Source organism: Physeter macrocephalus, chromosome 19 (assembly GCF_002837175.3).
Source record: "Physeter macrocephalus isolate SW-GA chromosome 19, ASM283717v5, whole genome shotgun sequence".
In the NCBI taxonomy this organism is placed as follows: Eukaryota; Metazoa; Chordata; class Mammalia; order Artiodactyla; family Physeteridae; genus Physeter; species Physeter macrocephalus.
In genome coordinates, this window is record NC_041232.1 from 40,167,683 (window position 1) to 40,183,712 (window position 16,030).

General features: G+C 45.5%; 1 protein-coding gene across 1 annotated transcript in view; it reads right to left on the reverse strand.

Moving 5' to 3' along the window:
- LOC102981451 (BTB/POZ domain-containing protein KCTD1) overlaps positions 1 to 16,030 on the reverse strand; it is a 92,951-nt gene that overhangs the window by 6,345 nt on the left and 70,576 nt on the right. The window contains exon 3 of the mRNA XM_007105398.3: positions 14,953 to 15,097. Coding sequence (XP_007105460.1) covers positions 14,953 to 15,097 — 145 coding nt within the window. The remainder of the gene's footprint in view (positions 1 to 14,952; positions 15,098 to 16,030) is intronic.

A 16,030-nucleotide genomic window follows, 5' to 3' on the forward strand; every position in this document is an offset into this window, starting at 1 on the left:
GAAAGACAGATGTGCAAGAAAGGAAACTAGTCCACTTCTGAAAACGCAGTCACCCAGTCTTCGGGCGTGGTTTCTTTTTCTCTTGTCTTAAAAAAAAATCTATTAAAACACACACAAGCCACTGAATGGGAGGACAAAAGAGGATGATGGGGAGGCAGCAGCTTAGGAAGAATGTTATCAAGCAGGTCAATATTATGTCTAAACGTAACTATGGCCACAATCATCTCTGGCTGTGAGATACGCGGACACTTGTCCAGACACGCTGGTTGAGAACATTTTAATCAACTGACACGCATTTTGCCTTCCTTCCACGGGCTGGAGCTGGCAGGCGGTGCCCGGTGCCTGCAGGAGAGCCAATGCCTGAGCCCAGGGCTCGAGGGCCACCCGAGGCCTCGAGACCTAGCATAGGAGGGCGTGACTTCAGGAGAGCTGCTTTATTTGGCACTCTGCTTTTTCTTGCAAATCAACAGCTGGAGCATTAGTCAAGGCTTCCACAGAAAACAGAGTGGAGGGGCAAGAAAGTACGAGTGGGTCCCTAGCTGGATCGTCTACCTTCCGAGCTGAGAAACTCGGGCCAGGTGGAAGACATGACCTGGACGCTGCCCCGCAGAAGGGGCTGCTGCTTTACTCTGTCGTCCCCTAGCAACCCCATCACTACGGGAGCCTGGCTCCCTGCAGGAGAGCAGCCCACTGCTCCCATCACCTCATTTCACCTGCTTCGCCTCCTGTCTCACAGGAGATACTGCTCGGTTTGAGATGTCGAGAACCAAGCTGCGGTGTGGTCGCTCTGAGGGCAGAGCCGAGCCCCCAGCCCAGCCCAGCCTGAGGGTAGGAGTGAGGGAACTGCAGGTTCCTCCTGGTCAACCCGGGGACCCCACTACCGTGCCCTGGCCGTCTTTGAAGTCCACCAACTGTGACACGCTGACCTTAATATCTTACTTACTCATCAAGATGACAGCTCTCAAGGAGATTTAAACAGTACTGAGAGTTACACGAGCAAAGGAAGTGAGAACTTCTGCTACTGCTTTTTATTTTCCTGTGAGATTTAATTACAAATTTTAGCATGACAAAGAATCTGGACTCCAGTGAAAAACATGCCATCAAGTCTTCAGATCTTAAAAGTGCTCACAGAAGTCTTCTTGACCAACCTTGACCCTTGGCGTCAAGGAGGAATCCTTTCTAATATCACCGAGTAGTGATCATTCGGCCTCTGACTGAGTGCTTCCAGAGGTGGGAAGCTTACTACTTAACACGGCACAGTATTTACTTTGTTTGAAGCTGTGATTGTTGTAAACGTCTTTGTTAGAATGACCTGAATTTCCTGTAACTTCAACTTATTTGTTCTTAATTCCGCCCTCTGGGGTTTCAGTGATCTTAATCTTTGACCTGTTAACCCTTCAAACATTTGAAGACAACTGTTATGTCTAAATATTATTCAGGCTGAAAATACCCAATCGTTTCAGCTCCTTTTCATTTGTTATGACTTTGAAGTTCTTCAACATCTAGTACGTACAGCTGACCCTTGAACAACACGGGTTTGAACTACACGGGTCCACTTACATGTGGACTTTTTTCACTAAATAGGTACCACAGTGCAACATGATCTGCAGTTGGTTGAATCCGCAGATGTGTAACCGCAGACACAGAGCGCCAATTAAATCATATGCAGATTTTCAACTGCGAGGGGGATTGGCCCCCCAATCCTTGCATTGTTCATGGGTCAGCTGTACTTGAATTTGTCAACATGCTGCCTAAAACCCAAACCAGAATGGAACCTAACATTTCAGATGTGATCTCATGAGTGCACTGCACCACCTTTGCTTGGCTGGACACTGTAACTGCTATGAATGCAGTCTGTATTAGTTCTCTGTTGCTGCTGTAATAATTATCACCGGTTTAGTAGCTTAAAACAACATGAACTCCTTCTCCTATAGTTCTGGGAATCAGAAGTCCAAGATGAGTCACTAAGGCTGTGTTTATTCTGGAAGCTCTAGGGGAGAATCCATTTCCTTGCCTTTTCCAGCTTCCAGAGGCTGCCTGCACCACTTGGCTTCTGGTCCTGCATCACTCCCCGCTCTGCTACCGTTGTCACATCTCCTCCTCTTACTCTGACCCTTTCCCCTCCTTCTTTCACTTGTAAGGATCCTTTGAGTATGTTGGGTCCACCTGGATTATCCAGGATAATCCCCCCATCTCAAGATCCTTCATCCAGTCACATCTGCAAAATCCGTTTTGCTGTGTGAGATGACATAGTTATAGCTTTCAGGAATTAGGACATGGACGTCTTTGGGGGGCATTATTCTGCCCACCACACGGCATAAGGTCCTATTAGCTTTCCTGGTATCCCCACAGTCCCATTACTCTATTCACATTCTGCTTATTCGGCTTACAGTGAAATCCCTGCACGTTTTTCGCAAAGCTGCTATGGAGCTAGGTCTTCCTCATTCAGCTTTTGTGAACAATTTTAAGTCCTCCATTATTTATGCCTCTTTAAATTACATACTGTAGGTTCTGAGTTTGTTCCAAGGTATTGAGAAAATTCAAATTCTTTCACCCATGTTCTCGGTCTCCCTTCTCGTTATTGTGTCATTTTGAACTGGGTGTCCTGTTTCTATGTGTGAATCATTTCTAAAAGTACTGAGAGGACAGGGCTACACACAGGGCTTTGTTCAAGCTGACAGTCAGGTAATAAATTAAGTCTCTGGATTCTGGCTGCCAAGTGGTTATACAATCTGTAATCTAGCCCATAACTGTGGCATTTGTTAGATTCTTGTTGAAATACTGTGTGTTTGGGTGGGACTCCAGGGGAAAGGCTGGAGGTCTGGGAGGGGCTCCAAGTCGCCATATTGCCAGATAGTCCCCTTAACTGTTTAGGGCTCCAGTGTACTCACCTGTCAAGCGAGTGGAATCGATCGCATTCAAGTTGCTTCCAGCCCTGCTACTGTATGAGCCTGTGTCCGTGCCAATGCCCTGACCTTCCAGTTTGTCTACCATAACCCCAAAGTAATGAGACTAACAGGGCCTGGGTTCCAAGTGCCCCCTACGCTGACTCTGACCTCCTCCTTTTTTCCTCTGTGTTCACAAACCAAGTGTGTAATAATCCACTCTGAAGTCTGCCCATGGACTGACAGCCCCTCCCTACATAATGTTGCTCACAGCTATCATTAGCTGCTCTTGGAAAATTAGGGAAACACTGGCCCTTATCAGCCTTTTGGCCCTGCTCAGCAACGGCTCAAGGATCCTGCTAGCCAGTGGTCGTCAAAGTGAAGGATTAAAAGGGCTCTCCCGAAGGTCATCCTGCACCTGGGACGTCATCTCACAGGCCTAGCCTTGAACTACCTCAAGCTGCCAGGTGTTCTTTTACCGTCTCTTGACTATCTTGGCTCCATTTCTTCCTTTACCACTGCACCATCTGGTCTGCAGGACGGGGCCGCCCTCTGCGCTAGGGAGCGAAGGCTGGAGAACAGCTGAGCACGTGCGCTTGGCGTGGCCACTGGCTCCCCGCTCTGATTCGCCCCCCAGCGTCGTCCTCCACCAGCCCGAGCACCAGAAAGGTCACCCTGTAACCATTTCCTGCACAGCTAAGCTCACGCTGGCTGTTCTTTTCATGGCAGGCTCCTTTACATCCGTCCTTCTCTGCTTCCTAACGCCCGCCTCCCATCTCATCCGACAACTCCCTGCAGAACAGACTCAGTCTCCACGGCCACTCTCTCCAGAAGCCTCCTCCTTTCCTTCCTCAGTCAGGATCATGTAATTTTACTGTCTACATTTCACGTTGTTTAGGGTTTATCCTGTTCCTTTTAGATTTTCTGCCCTTGTGCTCATCTCTTCTGGTATCTCGATCTTTTGAAGTCTTTTTCCCTGAAGACTCAGTTCCTATCTGACGATGCCTGCCTTCCTTTCATTGGCTTTTACAAACTCTAGACGACTCAGCCTCTTGTTCCCAAGGCACGAGGTGGAAATGGGCAGGCGTTTATGGGGCTGCAGCAGGTTTGGCCCCAGTTCTTCTTCTGAAGGAAGTGAATCCAAAGCATCCGTGTCTGCTTTCAGCAAGGCAAGTCCAGAATGTCCTAGTGGCCATTACTCTTCTCTGCTCCCACGCTGATTTTACCTTCTCTCATTAAGACAGCATCAACCATATCTCTTGCTTAGCCTCATATTCAGTAAAAGATACAGACCTATTATCCTGTTTAAATAATGTAAAATCCTAGAATACATATTTTTAAAATAAAAAAAAATTTTTTTTTTTAGATTTGCAATAATTCTGAGAGGCCAAAAGATCAAGATCTCATTTTACAGGTGAATACATTGGGCTTCCCTGAGACCTTGGAGAGAAGTACATGGAACAGGAAAGTAAATGTGGGTGGACTCCAAAAGGCAGATGGGCCATTTTTCAAAAGCTTATTTCTTGATTAAATATTTGAATTCAGAAGACATTTTCCATACAGGGAGGAAAGTGATATACACAGTGTATTGGTTTCCTACTGCTGCTGTCAGAAATTACCACAAATTTGGTGGTATAAAACAGCACAAATTTATTCTCTTGCAGTTCTGGAGGTCAGAAGTCTGAAACGGGTCTCACAGAACAAAGACGGGGTATTGGCAGAGCTGCCTTTTTTTCTGGAGGTTCTAGGGGAGAATCAGGTTCCTCGTGTTTTCCAGCTTCCGGGGCTGCCCACACACTCCTTGGCTCGTGGCTATAACCATCACACCACTTCCTTCCTGATACCTCCTCTGACTCTGACCCTCCAGCCTTCCTCTTTCACTTCTAAGGGCTCCCGTGGTTCCATTGGGTCCACCTGGGTTATCCTGGATAATCTCCCCATCTCCAAACCCTTAAACTTCATCACGTCTGCAAGGTCCCTTTTGCCACATAAGGTGACATTCACAGGTTCTGGGGATTAGGATGTGGACACCTTTGGGGGCCATTACTCAGCCTACCACACACGGCTTCTAGTTCCACAAAACCGCTGAAAGGCTTATTTCACGCCTAATGTACTTGCAGTTTCACAGGTCCTTCCACTCAAAAGGCAACTTGGCCACTCCCTCGTTCATTTTAAGACCTGTTTATGTGCAGCGGCCATGCTAGGTACCGTGGGCACAGAGAGGGTTTTTCTACGAGGAATGCATCCAACTCCTCCCAGGAGCTCTAGAAGCTCTTCTCCTACCCACGCTCGGGACAGGGGATCTTGCTCCTGGGTCTCTCGGGCCGTGCTTGGTTCCCCAGAAGGCAGGGTATGTATGTATCTGGGCACGTGCAAAGAGGAGGTGCCAAGAAAATGAGGGGAAATGAAAGGATTTTATATTTTACATTTCAACAACAGCATCCATGTAGTAATCATAAACAAAAACAGATCCTTATAAAACTTTGCTTTAAAAACATTTGTTTTTTAGGGGGAGGTGGGCCATCACAGTTTTTTCAGTGTTTGAGGTTTGGGACCTCTAAGGTTCTTAATTTCCCTGGCTCTGTAACCCTCCTTTCCTCCCTCCCTTCCTTCCTTCCTTTTTTTTTTTTTTTCTTTTCTCCTTTTCTGCGGTACGCGGGCCTCTCACTGTTGTGGCCTCTCCCGTTGCGGAGCACAGGCTCCGGACGCGCAGGCTCAGCGGCCATGGCTCACGGGCCCAACCGCTCCGCGGCATGTGGGATCTTCCCGGACCGGGGCACGAACCCGTGTCCCCTGCATCGGCAGGCGGACTCTCAACCACTGCGCCACCAGGGAAGCCCCCTTCCTTCCTTTTTTCCTTCCTTTCAATTTTCTTTTTCTAGAGCAGTTTTGTTCACAGCAAAGCTGAGCAGAAGGTAGAGAGGTCTCCCATATGCCCCTCCCCCCAACCATGCACAGCCTCCCCGGCTGCCCACAGCCTCCACCAGACTGGTCCATTTGTTACAATCTATGAACTTACACTGACACATCATAACCGAAGTCCTCACGTTAGGGTTCACTCTCGCTGTTGAACACTGTGTGGGTTTGGACAATTGTCTGATGACATGTATCCAGCATTATAATATCATACAAGGTAGTTTCACTGCCCTAAAACTCCTCTGTGCTCCGCCTGGTCTGCTCTCCCCGCCCCCAAACCCCTTCCTTTTCTTCAAAGCCCTGGAGAACTGGCCCACTCACTCCTTTTGCCCTGCTCCCACTTGATACTTCCAGCCAGGAGTCTTCCCTGTTCAGCACCATCTGAACACCATCTTCCAGCTCCTCTGACCACTCCTTTTCCTGGGCCAAGGATGCCCAGCCCTGATGGCTACTGAAGGTAACGCGAGAGGTGGCAAGGTCCCTTCTCTACCCGGCCACTGTCTCCACCCCCCACTCTCTGACTCTCCCAGAGAAAAGCTAAAGTGTCCACAGGTGACAATGACAGGGTGCCGACGGCAGATCCATGTGCATCTGGAAGCCACACCCTGGCGCGGCAGGTCACCGGGTCACGAGGCTGCAGGAGTTAGGGCTGCTGTGCAGGTGCGGCAAGGGCCAGGGCTGGGATGCTATCTGACAGGGCGCTGGCGCTGGCTGCTACCTCTGGTTCCTGCAGCTTGTCCTGCCTCAGAGGGAGTGTCCTGGGGAGAGGGAGAGAAGTGGGCCTCGGCAGGCGTACCAGGAGCAACAGTCTCTGCAGCAGGGACGCAAACTCTAGGTGGCAGAGCTGAGACCGTGGGCGGGGGCCGACATCCTGAGTGGGCACTCTCTCAGGTGCTAGGGAAGAAGAAACTTCCGGCTGCGGGGGGAGGTCTCCCCAGCTCAGCACTCTGCCTCCTCTGAGAAAGTTCGTTCCTCAGGAGTGAGTACCTAGAAGCCATGTCTGTGTTGCCGCAGCTGATCGGCTAAAGCACCAGCACTGGAGCCAAGTGGAGCCAATCAGATGGTCTCTCTGTGGAACCAAAAAAGGGGAGAGAGACCCTGGGCCTTGCTGGGGCAGAGCCAGGTTAAGGGCAGCATTCTAGAAGCCCACAGACTCCCACAACCAGGGTCCTCAGAGCTGCCCTGGTGTTTCCACCCCTGAGAGAATGTTCCCACTAATTCTGTGAGATAAACGAGAATCCTTCCCATAAATCCTTCCTTCCTCTTTTCCTGAAGCTAGGACATTTTGCAATGTCTGGAGACATTGTTGGTTCTATAACTGGGAGGGGTTGGGTGCTACTGGCATGTAGTGGGTAGAGGCCGGGAATGCTACTCAACATCCGACAATGCACGGGACAGCCCTACCACAACAATGATGCGGCTCAAAATGTTAATACTGTGAACTGAGAAACTCTGAGCTAGACAGGAATCATTTTTGTTGCAACTACAGGAACACAGAACGTACCCTGATTCAGTGGTCACTCCTAGTATCATTAATGGTGACTCAAACCACATGTGTTTGCTAATGTGACGTAATATGAAGTACCCAACATCACTCACCAAAATATTTAACTTAAACCTATCAAGTCTTTAGATACAAGTTGCAGTTTACAGGAAATGAGAGGTTAGCGTAATGAGCTCACATGACAAAGCAACAAGACAAATCCAGATAGTGGGACATTGTGTAGGGCAACTGGCCCGGCCTCTTCAGCAAGTCAGCATCATATAAAAAGGGACTATGCTAGATCATGAAAGGAAGGGATATAACTAGGTTCATCGAGGTCTCGGATCAGATACCAGCTTGGCAAAACCACACAGAAGGGACTTTCCTGGTGGCTCAGTGGATAAGAATCTGCCTGCCAACGCAGGGCACAGGGGTTCAATCCCTGGTCCGGGAAGAACCCCCATGCTGCAGAGCAACTAAGCCCGTGCACCGCAACTACTGAGCCTGTGCTCTAGAGCCTGCGAGCCGCAACTACCGAGCCCGCGTGTCACAACTACTGCAGCCCGCGCGCCTAGAGCCTGTGCTCAACAAGAGAAACCACCACAATGAGAAGCCTGGGCACCGCAATGAAGAGTAGCCCCCGCTCACCACTAGAGAAAGCCCACGCGCAGCAACAAAAACCCAATGCAGGGCTTCCCTGGTGGCGCAGTGGTTGCGCGTCCGCCTGCCGATGCAGGGGAACCGGGTTCGCGCCCTGGTCTGGGAGGATCCCACGTGCCGCGGAGCGGCTGGGCCCGTGGGCCATGGCCACCGAGCCTGCGGCTCCGCAACGGGAGAGGCCACAGCAGAGGGAGGCACGCATACCACAAAAAAAACAAAAAAAACAAAAAAACAAAAAAAACCACCAATGCAGCCAAAAATAAAATAAAAAGTAAAGAATCCCTGGATCAAAAAAAAAAAAAAAAAAACCCACATAGAAAGGACATTCTGGGGGTCAACCAGGGAAATCTGAATATGGTTGCAGTATTAGAGGAAATAAAATTTTATTAAAATGGAAAGGTAGAGATATTGTCTGAAATAAGCATAGCAAAAGACCCAGAAGCCTACGCACTAAAGTTTTAACATCGGCAATCTCTGAGTGGTGGGAATATACTGTTGAAACTTTTCTTTTTGCTTGTCTATTTTTCCAGGTTTTTCTACAACGTACATACACTTCTTCTGCAATATTAAAAGGTTATTAGAAATAACTAATAGACTTTTGAACTTAAGCCAGGGAGAGGTAAGCTGGAGGCTGTCTGCTAGCAAATTTTTCTTTATCTAAGAAGGGGAGACATCTATCCAGAGACCACAAAAGATGTTAGCCACATGCGGGCACTTACCAAAGGGGTTCAGAATAGAAGCCTAGAGAGGGGTAATTTTGTGGTTCCCCATCAAAAAAGAAACCAAAGCTCTGGATTCCTGATGTGCTGGGAATTCCAACTGTGTGCATGCGTGTGTATATGGGTGTGTGCACCCACACACGCCCATGCATGCCTGGGAGTGAGCAGAAAATAGAGCAACAGTGAACAAATCAGTATAATTAGGGGTGAGGGGAAATGAAGGGAAGTTTTATTATTATCCATAATAAAACACGGCAGAGAAGTTCTACAGTCACTTATCTAGAGAACAGATTCTAACGCCTTTCAGTGGGAGCAGCGCACAGGCAGCTGCCACTTAAGTGGTGTTCTGAAGTATGAAATTATCTAAATTGTTAAATGGGTATCTAGCTCAGACAGCACATTTGCAGAACGAGATTTTCAGGGTCGTAGGATGCTGTGATTTCAAGATTTCTTGCATTTGCTTAACCCAGCGTTAAATAGCTGGAGAGAGGAGCAGGTCATCAAGGAATGCTCTCCCTGCAAACCCAGTAAAAGAGATTCTCTCCACAAGCCAAATGCCGTGTCCCTTTTCCAAGGTCAGGAGATAAACTCTGCCAAGGAAGAAAGCACTATAGTACTGCTCAGGGACGGGCAGACTGAGCCCATCTGTGTGCACCCACGTTTGTGACTCGCACAGACTGCGGTGGATGCACTTCCATCATCACCTGTTCTTCGGCTGCTCTGCCAGGTTCCAGACTCCCTGTAATTTACAGCCTGTCTGTCACCCAGAGGTTCTGTGGGAAACATTTCAGGGCCCTGGGATACGTGAGTTTCATTTGACATGCTTTTTGTCTTTTTCCGCAAGTGTGGGCTACAGTTAAAACCTTAAGCAATTAAAGGGTGTGTTCTGTGCTTACAGTTGATGAACAGCAGGTCTTTCAGAGCTCTGGAATCCCAAGGGAGCACCAAAGGTACAGAGAAGCACCCATCCCAATCCTAGCCAGGGGTGGGGGGCTGAGGGTGGCGAGTGGGTGAGTCCTCAAGGAATGGGGCACAGCTTATCTCCCATGCAGTTTTTCTCTCCCCAGCATCTAACCTGAATATTCTTGGAAGAAAAATAATGCCTGCCACATTTAAATGTCTTTAAAACACCTAGCTCTGTTTCTGGAACATACTGCAACTAAAAACAAATGGCTATTATCATTTTCCGACTGTAATTCCCCATAAATTGTTTTACATTCCCTGGAGTCTGCATCTCTTTTAATCATGGAAATTATAAATTAATATATTACCCTGACAAGTAGCTTAGGATGATGATATTACATATATACATGTTTTATAATTTCCATTTAGTCCTATATGATTTTAAATGGAAGTGTAGTGCCTACATATAGTTAGCTTCTGGTCTCCTATGACTATTTTGACCTTTTTCGGCTGTGTTTAAATTGATTAATACTAAGTAATTATTACGTGTCCAGCACACAATGTCCTCTAGAAAAACATAAAAATGATCCTGTTTGTGAGACTCTTCCAAAGTAGTTAAAGAGTCAGGATATACATACAAAATATCCAAAGTTCAAATATAAGGAAGTATATGACCAGGTATGAATGAGAATCTGGTTTGAATGTGAGACTCACTTCATTCATTTACTCATCCATCCGTGTATTCATTCACTTATGCCACAGATATTTACATGTTACTACGTGCAGGGCCGAGCTAGTGTGACAGACATTGCTGGCTAGCTTCCCCTTAGCCTTTGCCCATTTCTCTCACTGTAGAGGCTGAAAAAGAAAAAAATTCACTTTTTCAGCCTCCTTTGCAGCTAGGGGAGGCTCAGTTCTAGCCAATGAGATATAAAGAGAACCTGGGAATCTTCTGACAAGGACAAAGTCTTGTGAGTTATACGCCTTCTGTCCCCTTTTCCTGCCTTGAATGAGGATGTGATGGCTGGAGCTGTGGCAGTCACCTTAAGACCCTGAGGTGACAAGCATGAGGCCAGATTGTCAACACTGAGGATGACAAAACAAAAAGAGAGAGACCTATCCTTGATACCATCACTGAGCAGATACCACTGCCAACAGCCATGGACCTCTGATTTCTTGTGTGAGAAAAACAAATCTCCATTAGTTTAAGGTGCTGTTGATTGGCTATTTCAACACTTGTAGCTGAAAGCATTTGCTAACATACAGCTGGGTACATAGTGCTAAACAACAGAGACAAATAATTACAAATACACTGTGTGTGACCACGGAGAAGCGGGGATACAGGCAAATCTAAGCTAGACCAGGCACACGATGGCTTAGTGATGAATATGATGAGCCCTAAGTGACAAATAAAGGCCAGGGAAAGAGCATCAGACAGACAGAGTGGGCTGCTCTGAAGGGGAACAAGAAGATGGTGTGGCACATGTGTAGGTTAAGAGCCGGGTGAGGTAGGCAGGGGCCTCGTGGGCTCTGACAGGGATGTGCTGCTTTGCTCCATGAACAAGGAATGGGAAACTCCTGCAGAATTTGAAGCAGGAGCATGTCACTATACACGATGTTTTTTAAAAGTGTCCCTTGGTGAGGGATGGGGTGGGAGACGGAGAAGGGGGAGAGGGAGGGGGGCATAGCTATAAAAGGGCAACAGGAGGGATCCTGGCCACGATGGAAATGTCCTGTACCTTGACTGTGACAATGCTGACATCTCAGTTGTGAGGTTGTAGTATAATTCTGCAAGATGTTACACTGGCGGGGAACTGGGTAACACAGGATCGCTCCATTATTTCTTACAGCTGCATTAGAATCGACCATGATCTCAAAATAAAAAGTTTAATGGGAAAAAGTGTCTCCTGGTTTCAACATGAAGAGTGGATGAGAAGGGGTTAAGGGTGGGAGACGGTACACCAATTATGAAGCGACCCTTAGTCATCCAGAGAGTTGCCGGCCTTGGACTAGGGAGGGGGGATGAGAGGGGTGAATTGATTCGAGAAGTATCCGGAGGGTACTCTAGGCAGAGCCACCGATGGATGGATATGGGAGGATAGGGCCTGGAGCAGGACGGTGGATTCTGGCATTTTCACTGAGATGCATAGGACGCAAGGGGAGAGGAGCGGGTTTCACGGTGCTGGCGGCGGGGAGGAGGAGGTGGGCCCCGCCAGCTCCTGGGTGGGCAGCTCGTTTAAGGAGCCAGTGAACTATCCAGGTCAATGTTCTGAGTGGGCGTCTGGAAATGCAATCACCTTCAAATAGAACTAAAGGTGAAATTTCTCTCCTCCACCCCCTTTCCCACTCCTAGTGCCTTCCTTCTAGGAAAACACCAGAGAGGAAGGAAACCTTGGCTCTCATTCTTTCAGCCCTTTCTCTACTCGCCGACTTGCTCTCCCAGCCCTAACCCGGGAGCGAACGCCTGCGACCCGGGGCGCCGGGTCTGATGAGAGGCTGGGGTCCCTGCCGAAGCCCCCGCCCACGCGCAGCAGGCCTCTCCCCCTCCCCCACTCCTTCCTTCCCTTCTGTGCCCAGTGCAGGACTCAGCCCCGCTTCGCATCTCCACGTAGGGCCTCTGCCTGCTTTCTAGAAGACTTCCCTCCGAGCTCCCGTTCCGCTGCAGCTGGTGTGCGAAGCGGCCGGCTGTCAACTCTGCAGCTGGGGGTCCCTGCAGCGAGAGGCCCGCTGTCTAAACCCGCCGGCTCGCTCTGCCCTCGTGTCTAAGCAGGTGGGTCCCCAGATCTAGACTGAGGGCTGGAGCCCGGAGAGTCCCCTGTGGCCTCTGCGGACGATGCTCGCAGATGAATGACGTGGCACGAGGGGAAGGCAGGAAAGGGCAAGTGGAGAGAAGAGTGTATACGTTGAAGAGCATCCTTGAACACCGTCTAGGAAGCTCCCGTATTAGAGACTCGCAATACGTTTTCCTTCCTGAGTTGGGAGAGACCATCCTTGGTAAAGTTGCCGACTTTTGCATTTAGGAGCCACGTCGCACAAACCAACTTCCAATGTCTGTAAACCCTGGAATCCTGCTCAGCACCGTGAGAGGCCCGCTCTGAGAGGCCCCCGGGAACCCCCAACTGGCTGGGGAGCAACAGGGTCACAAGAGTTCCTCCGATTCATTCCAGGGCTGCGGGGAACTGCACACACTCGTTGCAGTTATTATTCTCTTATTTTTCTGCCAAATGTATATTGTTTTCATGTAAGAGAAATGTGTACATGATATGACCCTTCTACACCCTCTTTTCCATATGGCTAGTCATCCTTGGCCCGTACCCCACAGGTCAAAGTCCTGAAGGAGAGGATGGATGAGAGCCCCCCGAACCCCTATTAATTTGGGATCTATTCTTCTAGATCTTTTTCTATCTATTTACACATACATACCCATAAGTTTTTACATAAATAGAAACATACTATACATATTCTGCAACTTAATGCTTTCACTGAAAAAAGTCTTGGTGATTTTTTTTCCCCATACATCAACTAATCCATAGTATGAATAGTGCGTAATATTTGTAACCGTCTGCCATTGTTGAACATTTTTAAATTGTGTCCAATTTTTACTATTACAAATATAATTATAATAAACATTCTATGTACATATATTTTTGCATATTGTGTTACTTCTAAAAGATAAATTAATAGACATGGAATTGCTAAATCAAAACTAAATTAAAACTACCACTAAATTGTCCTCCAAAAATGTTTAATAGTTTTCACTCCCAACCACACTGTATGTTCCCCAATACTATATATTACCAATTTTTTAATCTTTGCCAATCTGATGGATAAAAGGGGGTATCTCATTTAAGTTTTGTTTCATGTTTCCTATAGATTTTTTAGGAGCTCTTTTATAATGATAATAATTTTTTGTTGCAAATATTTCAACTAGTCTGACACTTGTCTTTTATTTGTATATGGTGTCTTTAGTTCAACAATTTCTTTCTTTTTTTAAGGATGGCTTCTGGGTAGTAAGTCTTGCTTAAGTAGGCCCTCACTGCCTGAAAATTCCTTTTTATTTTCTTCCAATACTTTTATAGCTTTAATTTTTATGTTTATTCCTGGAATTTTGGTGACCTTATGACAGAGATAGGGCTCTCGCTTTACATTCTTTCCAAAGGTCTTAGTGCCAATTGTCTCACTGCCAATTACTGACTATTCCTTTCTTTTCCCACCGATTTGAAATACCACCTTTATAATATATCAAATTCCTACATACACACACATCTGTCTCCAAACCCTGCTTTTCTCCATTGATCTACGTGTATAATTTAGCCCTGTCTGGATCACACTTTCTAATCACTGTAGCGCTATAGTATGTTGTGATGTCTGGTAGGACACATCCACTATTGCCCACCATTACTAACACCACCAAATATTTTTTAGCTCTTCTTAAGCATTCTTTTCTTCTACACAAACTTTATAAATGGGTCATATTTCATTAAAAAAATTGTGACTTAAATGGGTTTGTACTGAATGTATAAGTTAATTTGGGCATAGCTGACATCTTTACAATATTGAAGCTTCCCAACCAGGAACAGAGAATGTCTCTTCATCTATTCAATTCTTGTTTTAAACCTGTATGTAGAGATTTGCAGTTTTCTTAATCAGGCTTTGCATATTTCTTAAGTTTATTCCTGGGTGTTATAATTTTTGTTGTTACTGTTAGTGGTACATTTTCCATTACATTTTATCATTGGCTTTTGCTCTTCTATTGGTAAGCTATTGATTTTAATATATTGACCCTGCATGTGGATGCTTTAATGAGTTCTTTATTAGTTGTAATAGTATTTAATTGATCCTTTAGAATCTTCTATTTAGAGAAGTATTAACAGTTGCAAAAATAACATTTTTGTATACACCCTTCTAATATTAACATTTTCTATTTGTTCTTGTCTAATTTCATTGCCTAGAGTTGCCAGCACCATGTAGGACTAACTTTAACACTTGTTAGTAACTTTAAAAGGGAACACTTCTAAAATTTTACTGAGAAGTATAATTCTTCCTTTAAACTTCTGGGAGAAAAAGTCTTTATTAAGCTAAGGAGGTTTCCTTTTATTCTCTACCTAAGACTTGTCAGAAATAAGCTTTGAATTTAACCAACTTATTTTCAATGCATTAAAATGAGTTGTAATTCTATTCTTCACATAAAAGCTGTCCTCTTTTGGCCATGTAAAACTTTAATGACCATATACTCTATTTCATTAAGACAGTATAACCATGTCAGAAACCTCTGATGCCATTAGAGTTGGTGTATGTTAAAAACGTAGAACTGGAAATATTTTTTGGAGCATATCAAAACAAAGCACATATTTATGCTGTTGGTAATTTAATATGAATCCCTCACCTTGAAATCATCAGGAATGAGGAGTTTTGATGTTCGTAGAAAATTCAAGATATATCTGAACATCTGTCCATCTCTGTCAATGAAATAGTGCTGTTTGAGACTGTCCAAAACAATGGGCTCTGTACCATCAAAAAGTCTTCCGATTCTGTGATAGGAAAGAGGGAACAGTGAAGACAATTAGAATCAATTGTTCGGCTGCTAAGACTGAGAGCTACTGTTTTGTGTCACTGTCAGAGGTAGCACTTTTGAAGATGGCAGTCCGGGAAAATCACCCACTAAGTAGTTATGGTTCTCTGAGAAATACTGGCCCCTGCTTGATAAATATATCAAGACCAGACAATTCAAAATAGTCTCAGCCTTTCTCAAGTAAATTCTATTATTCAATGTCTTTTACCTGTAAAGAAGATGTCCTGACATGGTGATTATGCCTAAGTGCTGTCACTGTAATGGAAGATCATGACTTTCCCTCTGTGTTACTTAAAACAACCCTCTCTGCCATTATAATATATATATATATAATTGCTCCAAAGTGTCTTTTAAACAGATTCTACAAAAAAAGCAATTTTGTTTTTAAGAAATCTGTTTTCTGAGCTTTCCCTACCCATGAATCCCAAATTTTCTGAAAATAAAGCAATGCCTATATGCTAACATCTACATTTAATTATAAAAAACAATAATTGAGAATATCACTCATCTAAGAGAATATGTTTTCCATTAACAACATGCAGTCTAGTTCCCTAGGTCTCAGCAAAAATCATTTGTAACAGCCAGGAATTGTTATAAAATATAAACATTTGACCACCCAAAAAGTATGACCTAGTGCTGAAACATAAGTGGCTATGGGTAATTTTTAAAAACAGGAATCTATAATATGTTTTTCCTCTTTACAGTTAACACTTGAAAAGTGTGCTACAGTTAAAGCATTTTGTATCCATTATCATTTATCTCTTTAAGGAAGGCTAAAACTATACACTTTAGTATACACTCAGTTAATAGAAAGCAGTCACATCTATAGTGTGAACAGGTAGAGTGTTGGCTAATGACAAATAAATATCCTGTATCAGAAAATAGAATTTAC